At 44.3% G+C, this 21,169-nt stretch overlaps 2 protein-coding genes across 2 annotated transcripts; both read left to right on the forward strand.

The window, feature by feature from the left end:
• Positions 1 to 1,904: 1,904 nt before the first annotated feature.
• On the forward strand, positions 1,905 to 7,967 carry nptxrb (neuronal pentraxin receptor b; the record flags this gene model as incomplete). Its single annotated transcript, XM_079730327.1, has 5 exons — positions 1,905 to 2,627; positions 4,060 to 4,471; positions 6,270 to 6,511; positions 6,857 to 7,036; positions 7,722 to 7,967. 5 exons carry the CDS (start codon positions 1,905 to 1,907, stop codon positions 7,965 to 7,967), a joined length of 1,803 nt encoding a protein of 600 aa, XP_079586453.1.
• Positions 7,968 to 14,106: 6,139 nt separating this feature from the next.
• LOC307091986 (dynein axonemal light chain 4) lies at positions 14,107 to 19,415 on the forward strand. The gene is made up of 4 exons (XM_079758841.1): positions 14,107 to 14,171; positions 14,686 to 14,775; positions 16,584 to 16,667; positions 17,875 to 19,415. The coding sequence occupies exons 2-4, from the start codon at positions 14,704 to 14,706 to the stop codon at positions 18,037 to 18,039; spliced, it is 321 nt and encodes a 106-aa protein (XP_079614967.1). The 5' UTR covers positions 14,107 to 14,171; positions 14,686 to 14,703; the 3' UTR covers positions 18,040 to 19,415.
• Positions 19,416 to 21,169: the final 1,754 nt, after the last annotated feature.

The raw sequence follows: 21,169 nt of genomic DNA on the forward strand, positions 1-21,169 counted from the left end.
TATATATAAAGCGGACCATATATATATATTTATATATGTAACGTTTATTTGTAGATCAAAATTAGTATGAATGTTTTAATAGAGAGGAATAAGTCAGTAATGTTTGAATACTGAAAGGCTTAGAGTGATAGGATAATACTACCGACCCACATCTGTGTGTGTGTGTTTGTTTTTTACTGTAAATGAGTGTGTTAAAATGAGGGAGTGAAAGCGATTGCCAGCAATGGATTGGTTCGCTGCAGGAGAGATATAAATAAAATATGAGGCTTGCTGTGTAGAAAATAAATACACAGATCAAGTCCCAAGGTCTGGAACCATTCTTGTATGTGCATAAGTGCATGTGATTGCGTTCCACAGAGAGACAGAGTAAGCATTGACTGTTCATCTCTGTCCATGTCAGCAGACCGTTTAGCTGGGTGTGGTCAAATCCTCAGCTCTATTGATTACATGCTGCGTTCAGGCAGAGCCTCTTATCACCGCAACTACGGTCAAGACGGGCCTGCATGTCACCCATCAGCCTGTAGGGGTAAGGGATAGCCTGCTCCTTTAAGACGCCCACAGGTAAACTGTAGGCATTGGGGATCGAACCCTGACCCTTCTGTCTGATTGAGTCAGACACCCGTACTCCTATCCTACTATGACACTGGTTCCGGAATGATGATACGTGACATAAGGCCTGAGGAAGAAACAGAGAGAAGCAGGAAAGTATCAAGGATTCGATAATTGCTTGTAATTGCTTCGGAATAAAGGATTTTGCTTTAAGCCAAAACACAAGGACATCCTTTTCTTCCTCGTTCTCCAGGTTCATTGATTCTTGCCGCATAGAATGTGATGGAACTCAAACAAACAGCCGTCTTACTAAACAGCAGGGGAACACTGTAGCTCATCCTTAGAGCCCAAAGATAATGGCTGAGCTACATCCAATTTAACTTGAACAAACAACGTCCTCCGTGGGCTGTTATTAGTTCCATCGTCTGTCAATGGCTGAGCAGAAGTTAGTCAATACCATACCATTCCTGATGAACAAAGATAACCTCCGCAGCCTGCAGACACCTCTACCAAAGTGCTTTGCTGTCTGGGTAGTGTGTGGATGGATGGTTATCCTACTTCTTATTATAAGAGGAAGCAAAGGAAAAATGCAATTATTTTAGTTATTTTGTTATATAAATTGTGAAAACTGTGGAATCTTAAACCCGGCATTGCTTAAATTATAGAATATATAAAATATATCACGATTTTATAAAGAGTGCTTTCAAAACGCTTGAACTTGTTATTAGGTCATCAATGCATAAAACACAGTCACATCACTCACATGAACACACGCACAAATGCACGCACGCACAGGCAAACACACTCACACTCACACACGCAAACCTGACGGATCCTCTGTTTGTTATGGTTCCATCGACTGAGTGACGCATGCCCACATCCTCTTTCGCTCAGCATCCCCCGCCTTCTTCCAGATCCCCATAGTAACGCACTGGAGGAGAGGAGCTTAGTAACGAGAAGAGAGACCTGCCGTGGATATGTCGAGCTGCGCCCGGGCTGAGTGAGACAAGTGGTGGTTTAGGCTGCATTCTACACCGGAACGACGCAAGGTTACATCGTTCCTGGTATCCGCGGACGCTGAATTACTCGTGCACGTGAGTGTATTTAATTAAAAAACAAACTAGCCAAACCCTTCTCAGACGTTGTAATCTGTGCATTGGGCGACCGGTCAAGCTGGCGATAACATCTTCAAATATACCAATGGCGATCGCTTATCGATCCAGCAAAAAAGGATGTTGCATTTCCATCCAGTATGGTAAGGCATGCGTGTGTGTGTTTTTCCTCTAACTTTGTGTGGTGGTGTTTTTAGATTACAGCCACCTTTTTGAATCCGTCTCCGGATCTTCTTCGCCGGGATGAAGTTCGTCGTGGTTCTCGTAGCCGCGGGCACGGTGGCCTTCCTCGGCGCGGTCATCTGCATCATCGCCAGCGTGTATCCTCGGAAGATCGTGGCTCCAGGTGTCGACAACGGCACACTGGCGTCCGAGAGGTTTGACGCCCTCGCCCCGGGCGCCGTGGCTCATGCCGGGCCACTGGGAGCTCTCCAGGGTGGTGGTGGGTCATTCGACGGAGGAAACAGCCTGGGAGGGATCGGCTTGGACGTCCCCACTCTGAACGAGCTCGGCACGGGGGACGTGGCCGGAGTAGGGTCCGCCAAGACGTTTAGCTTCAATCGCTTGATCTGCACTCCGGTTCCGGTTGGAGAATGTAACCACAAGATCTTTCGGCAGCAGCAGCAGCCACAGGCGGACGACCCGTGGGCTGTGGACGAGGAATCGGCCAACCTCCTGACCACGGCGAAAGACCTCCGGCAGATGGTGGTCCAGCAGAACAACCAGATCCTCATGGACAAGCGAACCATCCGCGAGCTTACCGGGAAACTGAACGAGTGCGAGAGCGACCTCGAGGACGACAAGAACGTGCCCGAGCGCAGCGTGGGACAGTGGAGCAGCAACCGCCGTTTCATGGCGGGAGATGACGTTAGCTCCTCGGCGGCGGCGCAGCTGCAGACGGCGCGGGCCGTGGAGGAGCTGGAGCGGGCCATCATGGATCTGAAGGACCGCATCGAGAAACTGGAGGTAGTGGCCTACTTATTTACAACTTCCTAACGATGACACGTGGATGTCCGCTCGGTGACAGCCAACCGTTTATTGTCAAATAATTCAGTTCAGATATAGAAAACACAAAATTATATTCAATGCTGAATATTTAATGGCTTAATCGACACTCCTTTCAAGCTTCTATTTACAACCCATCAATAATATCTCTCGCGTGCGCAAGCAGTATTCGTCATATGACGAATATGAGAGTCGGCGGTGATTTGTCATTCCTCAGTCTTGGCATTATCTGCCGTTCCACTTCCCCCTTTATCTTAGTCAGCCCCCTGCATGTGTCATACATCTCTATGATGACGCTGATGCTCTTCTGCCCCACCCTCCCCTCCATCACCTCCAACCTCTGCTCCGAACGCTCCATCTCCACCCCTCCACCTCCTACCTCACTATCCCACCACAATCTCACCTTTGTCCTCTCCTCCACCCCTCCATCCCTCCACCTCCTCTTCCACCTTCGCCCTGTCATCCTCAGCCTCCACTGCCACCTATACCCCCGCCCCTCCCCTCACCCTCTCCACCTCCGCCATCTCCACCTCCTCCTTCAGCTACACAACCCCAGCACCCTCTCCACCTCCTCGTTTGGCACCAGAAGAAGACATGAATAAAAGATGCTTTGAGCTGGAGAGGAGAGGCGGGGAGAGGGAGCAGGGGAGAGAGGGCGAGGGAGATGGAAAGGGGCGGGGGAAAACCCATAAAAATACAACATGAAAGAGACCTTTATAAAGAAGATACTGAATAACAAACACAGAAATAAAACCAATATATAATGCCATATTCACACTCACATACTCGCACACACACAAGCTGAAACGCACATTCAGCCACTCGCCCATGCACGCACACACGCACATAGAAACCCACACTCCCAAACACACACACACACACATTTATACTCAGGACATCTGCAGCTTCTTACTCAGAAAGTAATCAATATATGTCGATCATCATGTAGACTAATCAGCACCACACACATCTCTGCCAATATACCAATAAATTATCAATAAATGTTACTTTCTCTATCCTCACGTAGACTCAGGAAGCCAATATTCCGATATGTAATAAAAAATATTTATATAATCATGAATACAATATTAATGAAATGGTTAATTATTCTCTTTTCATTAATTGTTTCTTAATGTTATGTTGTTACATTTGATCATCCAAGAAGTAGGCATTTATTTTTTATCTACATTGCTGGCAGCTCTGGAAGCAGCGTTCATGGCATAAATGACATCCTATAACCATCCTATATAATATCTTACATCGTATATAAGATCCTATATGTGACTTTCCTCTCATGTTCCTGTTTCCTTTAGTGCTCTCCAGCTCTGCCCTAGCCCGGGGAGGTCACCTTGTGGATGGCCTCCAGGCTAACTCTCTCTCTCTTGTGCCTCAGGCAGAGATCGGTCCGGCTGCGTTGAACCTCACCGACACATCCGCCAGCACCACCAGTAGCAGCGGCGCTAGCAACACCGGCAGTCCTAGCAACAGCGGCGGCAATAGCAACAGCGGTAGCGTCACCGTCAGCAGGACGACCGCCCCCCCGGCCGTGCCTGGGGCCTCCGGCCCGGGGGCCCCCGGTTCTGGAGCACGGCGCCCTGCGGCCCGACCAGCGCCCCAGGGCGGGAGCTCCGGGCGGGGGGGCAAGGGCCCCTGGAAGGTGGGCGACCTGGAGGGGGAGCTGGAGAGGAAGATCAAGCTGCTGGAGAAGGAGCGTCAGACCATGAGGAAGGAGAGCCAGGGCCACCGGGACAACATCGACAAGGGCCTGGAGACCGTGGACCACCGCCTGGCCGAGCTAGAGCACAGTGAGTCCGAGCCTTTCACAAACCATGCCCCCCCCCCCTCCCCGGGTGCTGCCCCTGCTTAATCTGATACGTAAACTAGAATATGGTAGCTTGGTGGAGTATCAATTCTCAGCAGCACCGAATTGCAGGCTGGCTTTGCGTTATCTTGGGCCACCCCTACTAATGTTCGGGGAGTTTTGGGGAAGGGGAGGAGGGTAGAGGTTGTAAGGGTGTAGCCTATTAGCTTTGAATAGCTTGTATTGTATTAGCTTGTGCACTAAGTTCAACTGGTATTTTGGTAACTGGAGGGCTGCCATCTTGATCCCCTGGCCATGATTTATGACAGACGCTGAAGCCCAAATTGCTCCTGATGACCCGGTTCATTTCAATCTTCATAATTGGAGCAAAATGGAGCAAAGATAATCATGAGGACTTTCCTTTATGTATTCATATTCATTTTAATTTATTCTACTTAAAGCTAAGGCAACCTTTTCTTTCATATTTGTATGAAAATTAAATACTCTGTCAACAAAAGCATTTGATTGACAGATTTTGTCAATGAATAAATTAAATGCTCCCAGAAAAAATTGAAACACCTGTTATCTTTGGCTGTTGCAGCCTTTTAAAAAGCTGTCAATTAGAGAGGCATTTCAGCTCAAATGAAATAATTGGATGGCATACCTGTCTGTCTACCTATCCTGCTTCCTGCCTGTGCACTCACTGCACATGACTGGGGTCTTCCACAGGGCAAGGTAGACAAATTGCTAAAGTTACTTGTTTTGGGGGAGTGACCTTGCAGGTGTGCCTTGAGGGAGGGGTGGTCTTTTCGTTTCGATACTTTCAAAGTCAAGCTTGCCCTGTTTGGTTTCTCCATATTTGGATGTGTAACCATCCAAAATAGGTTGGTAGGTAGGTAGGTAGATTTTAGAAAAGAAATGTTAAGGAAGAAAATATAGACTTGAAGTAAAAAGAATAAAGAACTTTACTCCTTTCGTACATTCAATTCCGTGCAAGCCCTCAGGTAATGGAGACTTAACCACCTCGCTGCAGATCGATTCAGCTCATCCTTATGCAGGAAGGAAATGCCTGTAAGGAAGGAATCCAGCTTTCGTTTGCAGGATAATTTCATGCGTGGGTCCTTGACGCTGGATCGAAATACCCATATGGTTCGCAGGGGCTCTCACAACCTTCAGATAGCTTCTTCGGCTCTCTTGCAATTACCTTCCCCAGCGTTGTCATTTCAAAACACACCTGTGGAGGTTCCTTGTGTCCAGGACCTGCCAAATAGTTTTTGCAGTAAAATGAGCAAAACATTATCATTTTCATGTCAAAATGTGTTCGTATTGTGGATGAGATGAAGATTTGCTGCAGCAGCATTGATGAGATGTTACCATATTGTTTGGACTATAATAAGCTTATATTTATGTGCTGTTTTTCAGACATGATTATTTTTATCTGGTGTTTTTGTTGGTGCATTCCTTACAGATTCCAATATTGAATTTGTGGTTAGGGTTGTTCTCGACCTGTAAGTTTGAACAAAGCATTGAAAGTGTCAAAGGCCAAATTAATAAATTAATAAGGGTAAATCTGTTTTGACTGTGGGTAGTTTTATGTGGGTGTTTTTCATCTTCCATCTTCTGTTTCTGTTTTTCTTATCTAACCCAATTCTTTTTACTTTCTCTCTCACTCTCTCTTGCTCTCTCTTCCCTGCTCCCTCGTTCCCTCCATCCCTCTCTCTCTCTCTCTCTCTCTCTCTCTCTCTCTCTCTGTCTCTCTCTCTCTCTCTCCCCCTCTCTCTTTCTCTGAATCTTGTCCCCAGCGATGACAGAGCTCTCCTTCCCCGACGGCTTTGTGATCTCCTTCCCGGTACGGACCAACCACATGTACGGCATGGTGAGGAAGGAGATGCCCGAGATGTACGCCTTCACCGCCTGCCTGTGGCTGAAGCCCAAGGAGGGCGGCATCGGGACCCCCTTCTCCTACTCCGTCCCTGGGCAACCCAACGAGCTGGTCCTGCTGCAGGGGGTCCACAACCCTGTGGAGCTGCTCATCAACGACAAGGTAACATATATCTAGCTGGCTGACCGGCTGATTGACTGACTGGCTGGCTCACTCACTGGCTGGTTGACAGTCTGAATCATTGACGGACAGTCTCACCGGCTGACTGACTGGACGGCTGAGAGTCTGATTGACTGGCTGACTCACGGCTGACAGCCTGACTAGCTGACTGAGTGGCTGACGGTCTTACTGGCTATCTATTCATGTGCCTTGAACCAACTGTGGTCCATTACATGTCATTAGTTAACCAAGCTAGGGAAGTGTTACACTTTGCATGGAAGCTGGCCATGGTGAAGGGAAACCTAATCACACTTAGAGGACTAACGTTGTTCAACTGTCTGCCCCTAGGTGGCGCAGCTGCCCCTGTCTCTGCTGCAGGATGAGTGGCAGCACGTCTGTGTGAGCTGGACGCTCCGGGACGGGGTGTGGAAGGCCTTCCAGGGCGGCAAGATGAAGGGCAGGGGAGAGGGGCTGGCCGCCTGGCACCCCATCAAGCCCGGGGGGGTACTCATCCTAGGGCAGGAGCAGGTCAGACCACTGGGTGCATGGATGGATGGATGGATTGGGACAAGATGGATGGATGGATGGTTAGATGGATGGATGGTGGTTGGATGGATGAGATGGATGGATGGGAGAAGATGGATGGATTGGTGAGATGGGTGGATGCGATGGGTGGATGGATGGGGAGAAGATGGATGGATGGATGGATGGATGGATGGATGGATGGATGGATGGATGGAGAGATGATGGTTGGATGGATGGATGGATGGATGGAGAGATGATGGTTGGATGGATGGATGGATGGATGGATGGATGGAGAGATGATGGCTGGATGGATGGATGGAGAGATGATGGCTGGATGGATGGGGTGAGGATGGATGGATGGATGGATGAGAGATGGATGGAGAGATGATGGCTGGATGGATGGGGATAGGATGGATGGAGCAGTGGATGGATGATGGATGGATGATAGATGAATATGTCGGGTGGCTGGGTGGGTGGATGATTGGAGGAAAGATGGATGAGTGGTTGATAGATTGAGAGATGGATGGATGGGTGGATGGGGAGATGATGTCAATAAAGAACAACATTATTTAGTTTTGACAACATCAACATGGGGAACATAAAAGTGTCAACGCCAAAAGGCATTGAACTAAACAGGCCTATCATTGACGTCCTCCTTATCGTTTTCCCGCTCTTTACCCAACCCAAGGACACCCTTGGTGGTCGGTTCGACGCCTCCCAGGCGCTGGTGGGGGAGCTGTCCCAGTTCAACCTGTGGGACCGGGTGCTGAAGCCAGCGGAGGTGGCCGCCCTGGCCGACTGCAGCTCCCCCGTCCTGGGCAACATCGCCCCCTGGACCGACCTGGACGTGGATGTCTACGGTGGGGCGATCAAGGAGTCCCTGGACCCCTGCCACGCCGCCCAGAGGACCAACCCCAAGGGACACAAACAGTGAGGGGAGACGTAGGGGGGAGGCGTCCAGAGGAGGGGAAGGGGGTGAGCAGAGATTGGAGAGATGGAGACATTGGGGCAGAGGATTGTAGTGAGGAGCATGAGGTGTAGGTGGTTTTTATTGGGTTTGGGAAACGGGTGGTGGAAGATTCAGCGGTCCCTCTCAACTAACTAGATTCATTAAGATCATTTATGTTGACATATTTCATAGGAATACACGTTTGTGTTCGACGAGTAACAAGTTGGGAGTGTGGAAATATAGCTATGTAAATGAACACTTATCTTAGGCTATAACCTTGTCCTTCATCTAGTATCCTGTCTCAAACAAAGGCATACTAATTTAATTAGGATCAGACAATAAAAGGACAACTTAATGTAGATTGCTTATATCACTTGAAGTGTTGGAGTTTTTCGACTTTGCGAGCCAAGATGGCAGAATGTCGAAAGTCCATTGAATCCATCCCTCTTAGTTTTATTGATTTTCCAATACCTTCGGTGAGGAAAGGTCACCCAAAGTGTGAAGGATTTTGTTTTGTTTAGCTCTCACATCACACACGTGGTTCCTTGAGATTCAGTCACACCTCCTTGGTCACCTAAGGACAGGCAGCATGAACGTACGCGGTATTGATGCCAGAAGTGTATTATACGATTTGTATTTGTTATGCGTAAAATGACAAAGTGATTCTTTGACATTTTTGTATTGTTTTTTTATTGGTTTGATTGTATTGGTTGACTGTAGGTTTTATCTAATAGTATTGGATCTACCGTTATGGGTTTCACTGTTATCTACTTTGTCAGGGTCGACATGTGCTTTGCCAACAGTTTTACCTGTGAGTTGTGGGTGAAATAGGTGTAAGCTGGTGACGGATGCCATAGAAGAGGTGTATTTTTAAAAAATACTCTGGGCGATTTTTGGAAATGCACCTGTGTTTCCAGACCGCCTCAGATCCAAAATGGACGTGAAGGATATCTCATGAGGTCCAGACACCCTGGAGGGGACAAAATGCCCCAAAAATATGTTTTAGGGGATTTTTTGTAATGTTTTTTTTGTGCTTAGTTGCTTAAGTTTATGCTGAATTGTGAATTACTTTCTGAGATATCACCTCATCATAACTTTGCTATATTTATTCACTTTGATACTCAAAGATGAGCACTATGTTTGCTTGATATTGTTTATTTTTTACGTGTTGGGTGATGTTTGTGTGCTTAGATTTTTTTTATGAACTGCGTGCAGCATTGATTTCTCGGTGCAGTGTCGTTTATTTATGTATTTCATTTATACACGTTCTGTGGTTAACGTATAACTGCTACAGTCTCTTTGTGCTGTTCTCTGCCCATGCTATAAAACATCTCATCCACATAATGCCCACTCTACTCTTTCTCTTTATATCTCCACATTCCTCTACATTTGCCGTGCCTCTCAATTGGATCTCAAAACATGTACCTTAGCCTCTGCACCGATGCCATGGCCTACCAAAGCACTCATGCTGCAGCCCACCAAACTGTGACCGGGTTTGGCTTCCCTTGGTTGAGTGCCCTGAAATCTAAACTCGGCTGAGATGTAACATGCACGAGCATGAACGTGCGCCCTTCTGCGTGCATGAGCGTGGAGTGCCTGATAGATCTTTTATACTTCATGGCATACGGGAGAGAGCAGTAGACTTCCATCCTCCACACAGTCTGAGCACGACGGCTCCTTGGCCCTTTTATACACCCACTGGTGTTACATATTGAATAACAAATAAAGTGGGAAAAGAGTCTAGTGTAACATAACCGTGTATGTTCAACTCCCTCCTCACATCTAGGCCTTCCTCACAGTTTCTGTCCCAACTGAGCAGTGACGCCTGTGTCTTCAAAGTGCCTGTTTGGGCACACATGCCCAAAACCAAAATATTGCCCATCATTGCTTCCTTTCACTCTGCCTCTCGTTTTCTTCACTCTTCTTCTTCGCTCACTTCACCTCATTCTGTCTCTTTCTCTCCCTGTCTCCCTCTCTCTCTATCTCTCTCTCTCTCTTTCTCTCTATCTCTCTCTCTCTCTCTCTCTCTCTCTCTCCCTCTGTAGTTTCTCTCACTGTCTCTTGTTTCCCTCTCTCTCTTTCTCTGTCTCTCGCTCTCTGACTACACCCACACTCTCTTGCTTTTGGTTATTTGATGTTATGTGAGATCAGTATTGTGCTTTGCATCATGAACACGTCTATGGATCTACTGTGATATTGTTAATATGTGGACAAAGAAATAAAGTTATTATAATAATTCCAATATTATGGATGATGATATGATCCAAAAATACGTCAGACTGTTCTCTATTATGCTATGCTGTAATATACTGTACTATAATATTTGATACTGTACTGATACAATGCAATGTGTGTGTGTGTGTGTGTGTGTATATGTGTATGCGTGTGTGTGCGTGTGTGTGTGTGTCTGTGTGTGTGGATGTTTGTGGAGTCATTCTGGTAATGTTTGTTCTGAGGGTTTTAATTTGGAATGTGTGTGTTTGTGTGTGTGCATGTGTGTGTGTGTGGGGGTGTGTGTGTGTAGGGGGGGGTGTTTGTCTGTGCCAGTTTCTGGGGGGTCAGTAAGCTATGGTAATGTGGGCCTGAGGGTTTGAAAATTGCACATTTGTACGAGTGGGCAGGGTGTGTGTGTGTGCGGGGGGTAAGTTATGGTAATGTAGATCTGAGGGTGGGTAAATTGAAGCCCATTGATATTTCTCTCTGTCAGCTCTTGCCAACACAATTGGATTAAAGTGGAGCTATATGCTAAAAAAACAATACACAAACACACCCCGGCACACCTGCCCACCAACATACACACAAACATAGAGAACCTCATTTAACTGTCACCAGATGAGATTAGCTGGATCGGATGATTATTTGACTATGGGGGGAAATCGCACATGTGTGTGTGTGTGTGTCTTTGTGTGTGTGTATATGTTTGTCTGTGTTTGTGTATGTGTGTGTGTCTGTTTCTGTGTGTTTGTGTGTTTGTGTGTGTAAGGTGAACTCATTGCAGTTACTCATAAGAGATCTTCAAGGAGTAGGCTTCCCTGATAGAAAGTAATCCATTGCTCTCTGAGTAATAGATTACTTTCCCAATACAGGCCACACATAGGCTACTGTTTGGCTGCTGATTCATGACTTCTGCCCACACACACACCCGCAGACACACTCAAACAGACACACACACACATGCACACACTCACAAAAATGCACTCATGCACGCGTGCATGCACGCACACACAAACATACACACGCAAACACACACACACGCATACACCCCCACACACACACAGAATATAGATAAACATACAGGAATATACATTTGGAAACACATTCAAACACATCCAGGAACACTTGTATTTGTAGACTCGTTCTGCTCTCACCCTCTCTCCCTCTCTCTCCGCTTCTAAAGCTATGTCTCTCAACCCTGGTCTCTCTCTCTGTCTCTCTCAACAAGTGTAATGTCTGCCTCTCAACCTTGGTCTCTATCGCTCTCTCGTCATCTTACGGTGTGTCTCTCGACCCTGGTCCCTCTCTCCCTCTCTGTCTCTCTGCACTTCGAACACTGCGTCTCTCGACCCTGGTCACTGACAACCAACAGGATTTCTCCCTGGTCGGACCGCTGAGTCACCAAACGTAAAGCTCTGTGTGTTTGTCTGTTACTCATCTTAACGAGTGTCCAAAACAAAGACTATCAGACGGCAGAGTCTAGTGGCGAGTTATTCCCTCCCAACTGTCTACTCGCTGCTGCCCTTGAGAAAGATACCTGCTGCCTAAAGGACAACACCAATTTGGGAAATCAAACCATTGCAATCGCCTCTCCTGGCTTAATTTAAACATCCATTGCCACCTGTACATAGTCTTTCAAAATAACTTTGATGTGTCCATTCAGCCTAATAGCTTTTGTGCTACACTCAGAGCCCTCCTAAGTGTGTGTGGTGACGGCTGGTTTAACCTTTGTGCATTGATTGGTCAATGCACCACAGGTGTGCAGCCACACCCAGTGCACGAGCGCGGAGGGGCTGATGGATCTTTAATACTGCAAATAGTAGAGAGCAGTAGACTTCCATCCAGGCCCGCCGCTCCCTATACGCAGAGTACGCAGAGTGTGTAGGGCACCAAGTACCTGGGGGGGGCACCAAAAATTATGGTTTGTAAAAAAAATAAAAAAATAAAAATAATTATTGCATTATTGAATTAAAAAAATATAGAAATTAGTTATGAAGAGGCCCACCGTTGTTTTTTCTTAATTGCATAACCTATCACTCAATTTCGGCAATTATATGTTTTTACCTAATATATAAAAAGAGGCTCCTCCCCCCCCCCCCCCCCGCTCGCGTAGGGCACCGAAATGGCCAGCAGCGGCCCTGCTTCCATCCTCCACACAATCTGATCACGACGGCTCCTTGGCCCTTTTAAACACCCAACGGTGTTACCTTAGTCCAGTAGTGCCAGTTATTACATTTCTGGAAACCGTGTGCACGCTAGATGCTATTTGGCAGAATATGTACAGGGAAGTAATTTTATTGGCAACAGACGTTTGGGTGAAGCCAAGTGAGATGTAACGATGGTTTGATCACCAAGACCCTGAATTAAAATTTAAAAAAAATTAACTGTGAGTGCACTTTCAAATCACTGCTTTGGATAAAAGTTTATATGTATTAAAATGTATATTGATATTTATACATATGCTGCCTTTATATTATTATATTGATGACTGTCCGCCATAGTAAGATAGCATGAAGTGGGCTGGTAATCACCTGACCTGATGAATAATAGAGGGACTCTAATTACCTTCACTGCACAGGTACACACGTACCTAGACCAACACCAACATCAACACACACGCACATCTATGCCCATGCTATTATACCCCCCCCCCCCCCCCCCCCCCCACACGCACACACACACACACACGCACACACACACACACACACACACACACACACACACACACACACACACACACACACACACACACACACACACACACACACACACACACACTGAAAGGTACTTGGCTCGTCTACCTAAGCACCCAGACCACTGTTACTTTGGATGGGTCTGACTTATCCTACTCAGGATAAAACCTCTCTCTGGTAAAAGTAACTTTTATCCTGCTATAACACTATTATGATAATGGTCCATTAGTGGTGAAGGCAAGGGTTAGGCAATGTAGTAGAGAGAGAGAGAGAGAGAGAGAGAGAGAGAGAGAGAGAGAGAGCGAGAGAGAGAGAGAGAGAGAGAGAGAGAGAGAGAGTGAGAGAGAGAGAGAGAGAGAGAGAGAGAGAGAGAGAGAGAGAGAGAGCTAATGTGCAAGAGAGGTTTTACCATGACCCCAGAGATTGCTAATCCACTTCCATCCATCAGTGGACAGGGGTCATTGTTTGAAAAATAATGTCTTTAATCCAGAGGCTGTCAATTGTGAACATGTTGTACAGTATAGCACTAGGCAAAGTATAGTAATGTGCCATTCAATTCCAATAATTCATGGCAAATAAAACACATCTGGACGGAAAGGTAATTTTCAAATATAAACATTGTAACAAATGGTTGATGAATGATCACCAATTAATGTAATCATTATGGAAGTACGGCCACAAATGTTACGCACCAGGATTGAATGAAAATGTGTTTATTTACATATATATATTTATTATAAAATGTGTGTCGGACTACTGCAGGTCGCAGTCTGCTCTCAATCAAACTTGTACACCTGGGGATTTGTGGATGCTACCCCCTCTACTGCATCTAGGTCAGATTCTCTTAGTGGGCCGATTAGAAAAGTGGTTTTCCACTCCCACCATGGGGAACAGAAGTAAAACTCTGGAACTCGATTCCTAAATGTTTGATCAATATGATTTTAGCTCATCAAACAGAAGACCTATGAGGAAAGCCTTTTTCCTAATGTATGTATGTCTGCTTGTTAATATTGCAATAACGTTGGGCTCAGTTGATCGTTGGGTATGACTCCTTCCATCACTCGCCCCGTCCCTTGGTCTCTCTGTCCCTCTTTCTCTTACCGTAGGATGACATCATGGTTTCTTCTTCAGCTCAGTTCAACGGTAAACTCTGAGCCAATGGCGGAGCAGTATAAGCAAAGGGGCGGAGCTGTCTTTCACTGGCATCTCGTTTGTTTAAAACATGTCTCCTTAACAACCGGACTCTTACACATGAAATAACTTTTTGTCGAGCAAACGTCGCGTAAGTAACGAGTGTATCTGTGTTCAATTTATTAAAGAAGTGAGTCGCTACTTCGTTAATGAGATTGGTCAAATCTATAAACTGTAGACAAAACATCAATGGAAAAGAGTGGTTGCTACCCAAGATATTTAGCTAACGCGAGCTACAATTACTAATTATACCAACCGTAACGTTAGTTATATATTAAACTCTTCAATATATATTGAACTAGAACCATAATCCATGCAAACGCTGTACTTGTCATTCTTACCAGATCAGCAATTATGCTGTTATAACAAATACTAGGATTGCTATAGCTAGCCGTTGCTAGCACTATTGAATGAACTTAGCAACCAAACATTAGCCTGTATCGAGTTACGCTAGGGTCGCATGCATCTTCCTCTGTCCCTTTCAAGGGCTGTCATGTATACGTTTGGTTAGGGCTATTGATTGGTGCATGTACTATTAAAAACAGGCGTCAGCTAAGCTATACGTGCTGCTGTCTTCGTGAAGATGTGCTGTTTTCTCTGTGTAGCTGCTGGATCGAGTCGGAATGGCTGAGACAGGGGACGGGAAGAAGGAAGAGGCAGACTACAAGAGGCTCCACAGCTTTCCTCTCATCAGGGTATGGTGTCTTAATGATCATCAGGGTTACATTGATCATAAGGGTATGGTGTTTTAATGATCATCAGGGTAACATTGATCATAAGGGTATGGTGTTTTAATGATCATCAGGGTAACATTGATCATTAGGGTATGGTGTTTTATAATGATCATCAGGGTTACATTGATCATAAGGGCATGGTGTTTTAATGATCATCAGGGTTACATTGATCATAAGGCTATGGTGTTTTAATGATCATCAGGGTAACATTGATCATAAGGGTATGGTGTTTTAATGATCATCAGGGTTACATTGATCATAAGGGTATGGTGTTTTAATGATCATCAGGGTTACATTGATCATAAGGGTATGGTGTTATAATGATCATCAGGGTAACATTGATCATAAGGGTATGGTGTTTTAATGATCATCAGGGTATGGTGTCTTAATGATCATCAGGGTTACATTGATCATAAGGGTATGGTGTTTTAATGATCATCAGGGTTACATTGATCATAAGGGTATGGTGTTTTAATGATCATCAGGGTTACATTGATCATAAGGGTATGGTGTTATAATGATCATCAGGGTAACATTGATCATAAGGGTATGGTGTTTTAATGATCATCAGGGTATGGTGTCTTAATGATCATCAGGGTTACATTGATCATAAGGGTATGGTGTTATAATGATCATCAGGGTAACATTGATCATAAGGGTATGGTGTTTTAATGATCATCAGGGTTACATTGATCATCAGGGTATGGTGTTTTAATGATCATCAGGGTTACATTGATCATAAGGGTATGGTGTTTTAATGATCATCAGGGTAACATTGATCATAAGGGTATGGTGTTTTAATGATCATCAGGGTTACATTGATCATCAGGGTATGGTGTTTTAATGATCATCAGGGTTACATTGATCATAAGGGTATGGTGTTTTAATGATCATCAGGGTATGGGCGTTACATTGATCATCAGGGTATGGGTGTAACGTTGATCATCATGGTATGGGTGTTACGTTGATCATCATGGTATGGGTGTTACGTTGATCATCAGGGTATGGGTGTTACGTTGATCATCATGGTATGGGTGTAACGTTGATCATCATGGTATGGGTGTTACGTTGATCATCATGGTATGGGTGTTACGTTGATCATCATGGTATGGGTGTTACGTTGATCATCATGGTATTGGTGTTACGTTGATCATCATGGTATGGGTGTTACGTTGATCATCAGGGTATGGGTGTTACGTTGATCATCATGGTATGGGTGTTACGTTGATCATCATGGAATGTGTGTAACGTTGATCCTCATGGTATGGGTGTAACGTTGATCATCAGGGTATGGGTGTTCAATTTAGCATCAGGTTATGGGTGTTACATTGACCATTGGGAAATGGGTGTTACATTGGTCATCAGGGGATTGTTATTACATTAATCATAAGGCTATGTGTGTTACATTGATCATAAGGGTATGGGCATTACATTGATCATAAGGGTATGGGGTTTTACAATGATTATCGTACGTTATGTATCGTATTGATATTGCGTGCGATAGTAGTAGTGAGTCAGTCACATTCAATAAAAGTGTATACTTAATCATAATAGCAGTAGTTGTAATAGTTCAATAGTTCAAATAGTAAATGGATCATCTTCTATCATTGTTGTTTGATCATATGTATAGTGCCAGCTGACACAGACTAGTGTGTCACTTTTTACTCAGCCTAAGAAGCAGCAGGCCAACTTCCAGAGGCCTGGCTTATTCTTTCAGTGTGTACATGGTGACATGGTAGTGTGTTAATGACCTGTGTTTGTGTCTCCAGCACACAGACATGGCAGAGGAAATGAGGGTCGAGACTATGGAGCTCTGTGTGACGGCCTGTGAAAAGTTTGCAACAAACAATGAGGTGAGTGAGTAAATAATCTGCTGGCACGTCTGCTTATGATAGACATTTTGAATGAGTGCGTTCCCCGAATCACCTGAATTCAGCTGTTTCAGCTCTGCAGAACATGTGATACTAGTTTCAGGTCAATAATTTAAATCTATCTCTCTCTAAATGTCTTTCTTCTATTAAATTCAAAGACTATAAATGGTAGATATCAACAATTGCTTTTTGACTAGTAACAAATAGAGAGATTGTTGGGTTTTTATATCCATAATCTTAGAGCAATAACTAGCGACAATTCTAATTAAAGATATCTACAATTCATTTCTTACAATTCAAAATGCAAATTCCTGATATCAACAATTCATTTATTATTAATATAAATGTTAATTGTAGATAACTATAACTCAATTACTACTAATAATTTTTTCTCATTGACTTCTATTCAAACTACATATGAGATATCTGAAATACAATTTTGACGTGTTATATTCTAAGTCAATTTATCCATAATGTTAGTTTGAGTAGTTGAAATTCTAATGATTTCTACAAATAGGTTCTCACTGGTCAAAATGTTAATTATAGATATCAATAATTAAATTCTCACCAGTGGCAATGTTTATCGTAAATATCTGCAATTGTTCTTAAATTACAGATATCATAAATGTAAATCAATTGTGACTAGTCTAAATGTCCTTTCTGCATGGGAAAATATTTTTGTATCATGTCTAAATAGTTTTACAGGTATTTTAAACTAACATTTGAACTAGTCAAAACAACATTTTAAAATATCGAAAGGTCATTTTGACTAGTGAAAACTAAATCACTACAAGTCAGCCCTACTGATTAAATGTTAAAATGGCTTGCCATCTATCTATCTATCTATCTGTGTCTCTCTGTCTTTCTTACTCCCTCTCTCCCTGTCTATCTGGTCTCTCTCTTCCCTTCTCTCTCTTTCTCTCTCTCCATCTCTCTCACTCCCTCCCTTCCTGTCTCTATCTGGTCTCTCTCACTCTCTGTTGCTCTCTCTCTCTATCTCTCTCACTCCCTCTCTCCCTGTCTATCTGTGTCTCTCTCTTCCCTTCTCTCTCTTTCTCTCTCTGTCTCTATCTCTCTCACTACCCCTCTCCCGTCTCTATCTGTTCTGTCTCTTTCTCTCTCTATCTCACTATGTCACTCACTCCCTCCCCCTGTCTCTCTCCGGTCTCTTTCCGTGTCTCTCTCTCAGAGTGCAGCGAAGATGATCAAGGAGTCCATGGACAAGAAGTTTGGCAGCTCGTGGCACGTGGTGATTGGCGAGGGCTTTGGCTTCGAGGTGACCCACGAAGTGAAGAACCTGCTCTACATGTTCTTCGGAGGCAGCCTGGCCGTGTGCGTGTGGAAGTGTTCCTAGCCCCTCCCCGCCTCTCATCACGCTGCCTGTCCTCCATTACTTCCGTCCTTCTCATCATTCCACCCATCTTCCCTCCTCACCTTTCCAACCACCGGGTTGTCTGAGTCCCCGACGTAGATCTGGGGAAACTCTGATAAAACAAGGGAAAAAGAGCGAGCTCATTTCATGGTATCCATTTATTAACACTGCGATGGGCTGCTGATGTAAAGGGTTGTTCGGTGCCAATCCCGTCCTGGCCTGGACCTCTGTGTCCCACAGGCTGGATGTGGCTCCACTGTATAGTTGGCTTTCATTGTTAAGTTACATATAATATAACTAAAGTTACAGCCATAACGTTTTATGAATGATAACATTATAAGATATTTGTTTTTATATTTTTCTTACGTTTTTTGCATCTCAGAACTCTTTGAGGTGCAAACGGTTCACCCACCCTCGTGTGGGGGATGCGCTAGTGACTTTGCACGCGGTTAGCGGCGTCGGTTTCCTTGTGTACTTATTAACCGGCCATCTTGGCTGTACCAGCCATCACTTGGAACATGTGGTTTTATTTGAAATGTTTATTATTATTTTTATTTGAAACAGGTGTTTGAAATGCTGAGTACTGTATGCTCTCGCTCAGAGACTCCACCGATTAGACACGTCCTTCTGCTCCTCACCCGTCCGTAGACACACCCTCTCCCTCCATGTATCCCAGATGCTGTAACCTCTCTCTCTCTTTTTAATTGCATTCGTATTACTCTGTTACAATAATACTGTATATCCGGCCAGGGTCTCTCTCCACAATTTTTTTTAAACCACGTTTCTCTTCAGGGACTGTGTGTGCACGTGTGAATGTTTGTGTGTGCTGGACACACACAATATTTTTGAAGAAAAAGAAGAAAAGAAAATTGAAAAAAGACACGTCTTTCCTCTCTGCCCAAGGTTCTTTGCAATAGTCCTTTACGTTTCTCCTCCCGTAAACTTTTGTTATTCTTTACGCTCTGTTTCCTTTGACTCTCTCGGTCTGTCCCCAGTCCCCCCCACTTTGTAGGTTTTCAATACAGTTTTGATGTGTGTAAATATTTTGATGCAACGTTTGGGGATCACATGTGAAAACGGAACAACACTGAACACTGTGGTCTCATTTCGATGAAGGGCTGTGTCTGTGCAGCCCAGACACTACAGACACAGGTCTGGTTTCCTTCAGTTAAGGACATGTTTCAGGACTCGTCCGGTGTACAGATTCACAATGATCCCAACCTCATGGTTGATGTTGTTGATGTCAACGTTTTTCTTACGCTTTACTTTTACGTTCATACCAGTTTTAACAGACCCAAGCGAACAGACCTGTATGCGTGCTGTTCTGGTGATACAATAAACTTGAGTTGTGTTTTAAACAGATGTTTGATGCAGCGTTCCTCTTCCTGCCTTCTACAATGGAGTCTTTGTCTTCAAACAGACCAGTGAACACATGCTTTTTGCTGTGGTAATTGTGATATTTGTTTTTAAATATTTATTATAATATGATAATATCCTTCATATTACAATGATGTAATATATACTTTGTAAACATTCAGAGGGCCGTTTCGTTCAGAGAAATGCACAACACTATAATTTAGCCCTGCTATACTGTCTGCTAGTCAAGATCGTTTAAAAGAGTGATGCTTTCTTATGGCATTAAACTATACCCTAAGAAAGAAAGATTGCATGGCATCTGGCTCATTCTCATTAAATAAACATTAGATAAAAAGAGCAAACAGAAGAGAGGTTTGAAAAAGAGGACTTATTGTCCTATAAATTCCAGGCATGAACTAACAAAATGCCCTCATTTTAAACTCAACTCATTGGAATTTCAGTAGCTTTTAGGATGATTCCATTTGTTTCACAATCGTTTAACCTATCACTATCAAATCACAATTTGCACTTTTCTAAATGGTGAAAAGGCAAATAAAATTGGTATGCCTTTAAACACAACAATAATGAAATGCTATTGGGTGGTTGGAGGGTAAAACTGACTCAAATGTAAAATTAACATGCAGGACGGTGTAGCGACCAGTGTGTTGGAATCCAATTGGGTTCCTTACCCCATTATCAACAGTCACTGAGCATGACACCCTCACATATATTCCCGCTCCATACTGACATGTATCTCAATTCACTGCAAGTCGCTCTGGATAAAAATATCTGCTGAGCGATTTAAGTAAAGATGATGTTGAAATCATGTTTACTCAAAACACTGTGACCCCACTGGTCAGCCTGCCCTGTGACAATACGAACAGAACACACAAACACATACTCGCTCATGCAAACTCACAAAGAAATACAATTGCTGCCTTCATTATTTATTTCCTCATAAACCCTATGTCAACAGTTGGAGGCAGGCGAGGCTGTTGGTGTCAGTATGCAGCTCTTCCTGTTACAGAGATTTTTCTCAGAAGCAACACAGTGTGTCCCCCCCCGCCCCCCCAGGCTGGCTCCCATTCATTATTTACTGCTGACGCTCTTTATATCTCCCCACTTTCAAGGGTCCTACTGACTCAGTTAAATATTCATTCAAAGACTTGCAGAGTCACACTGACAACGCAAGCAAGTGGCATTTGATAATAAAAATAAATAGGTCATATTCCATCCCAAACAACGTCGTGGGGCTGACGGGGAGAGTCTTCGATCAGGGATGCTGTGAAGCAGAGCTCCGATACAGTGGTCTTTTCAGTCTTAACCGAGGAGCATACAAGATAAAGATTAAACCTCAGGGACCTACAGTGAATTTAGACTTATCATTAGGGTAGGGATGTTGCTTACAAATGTGCTTTTGAGATAGGGAATTCAATTACAATTACAATTAGGGCATTTAGCAGACGCTTTTATCCAAAGCGACTTACATCGGTTAATACACACATTTGGGAGTGAAACTCCCAAATGCGCCTACACTTTCCTGAGACTAGGCATCCTCTCTTTATCTCTAAACTTGCATAACTTACTTTATTTGACAGGTCTCCTACAGGAGAGGTCCTGGTAAAAGAAATGTAAAATCCCTTCATCAAAAGCCTTAACCTTTCTGGGTTTCACTGGGTGTTAAAAGCAGCAGTGGCACAGCGATGAATCACCAGGAGACATTGATTGATCCTGAGATGACGTTTGGACGGCGCGG

Source organism: Pollachius pollachius (assembly GCF_949987615.1).
Source record: "Pollachius pollachius genome assembly, chromosome: 2".
NCBI lineage: Eukaryota > Metazoa > Chordata > Actinopteri > Gadiformes > Gadidae > Pollachius > Pollachius pollachius.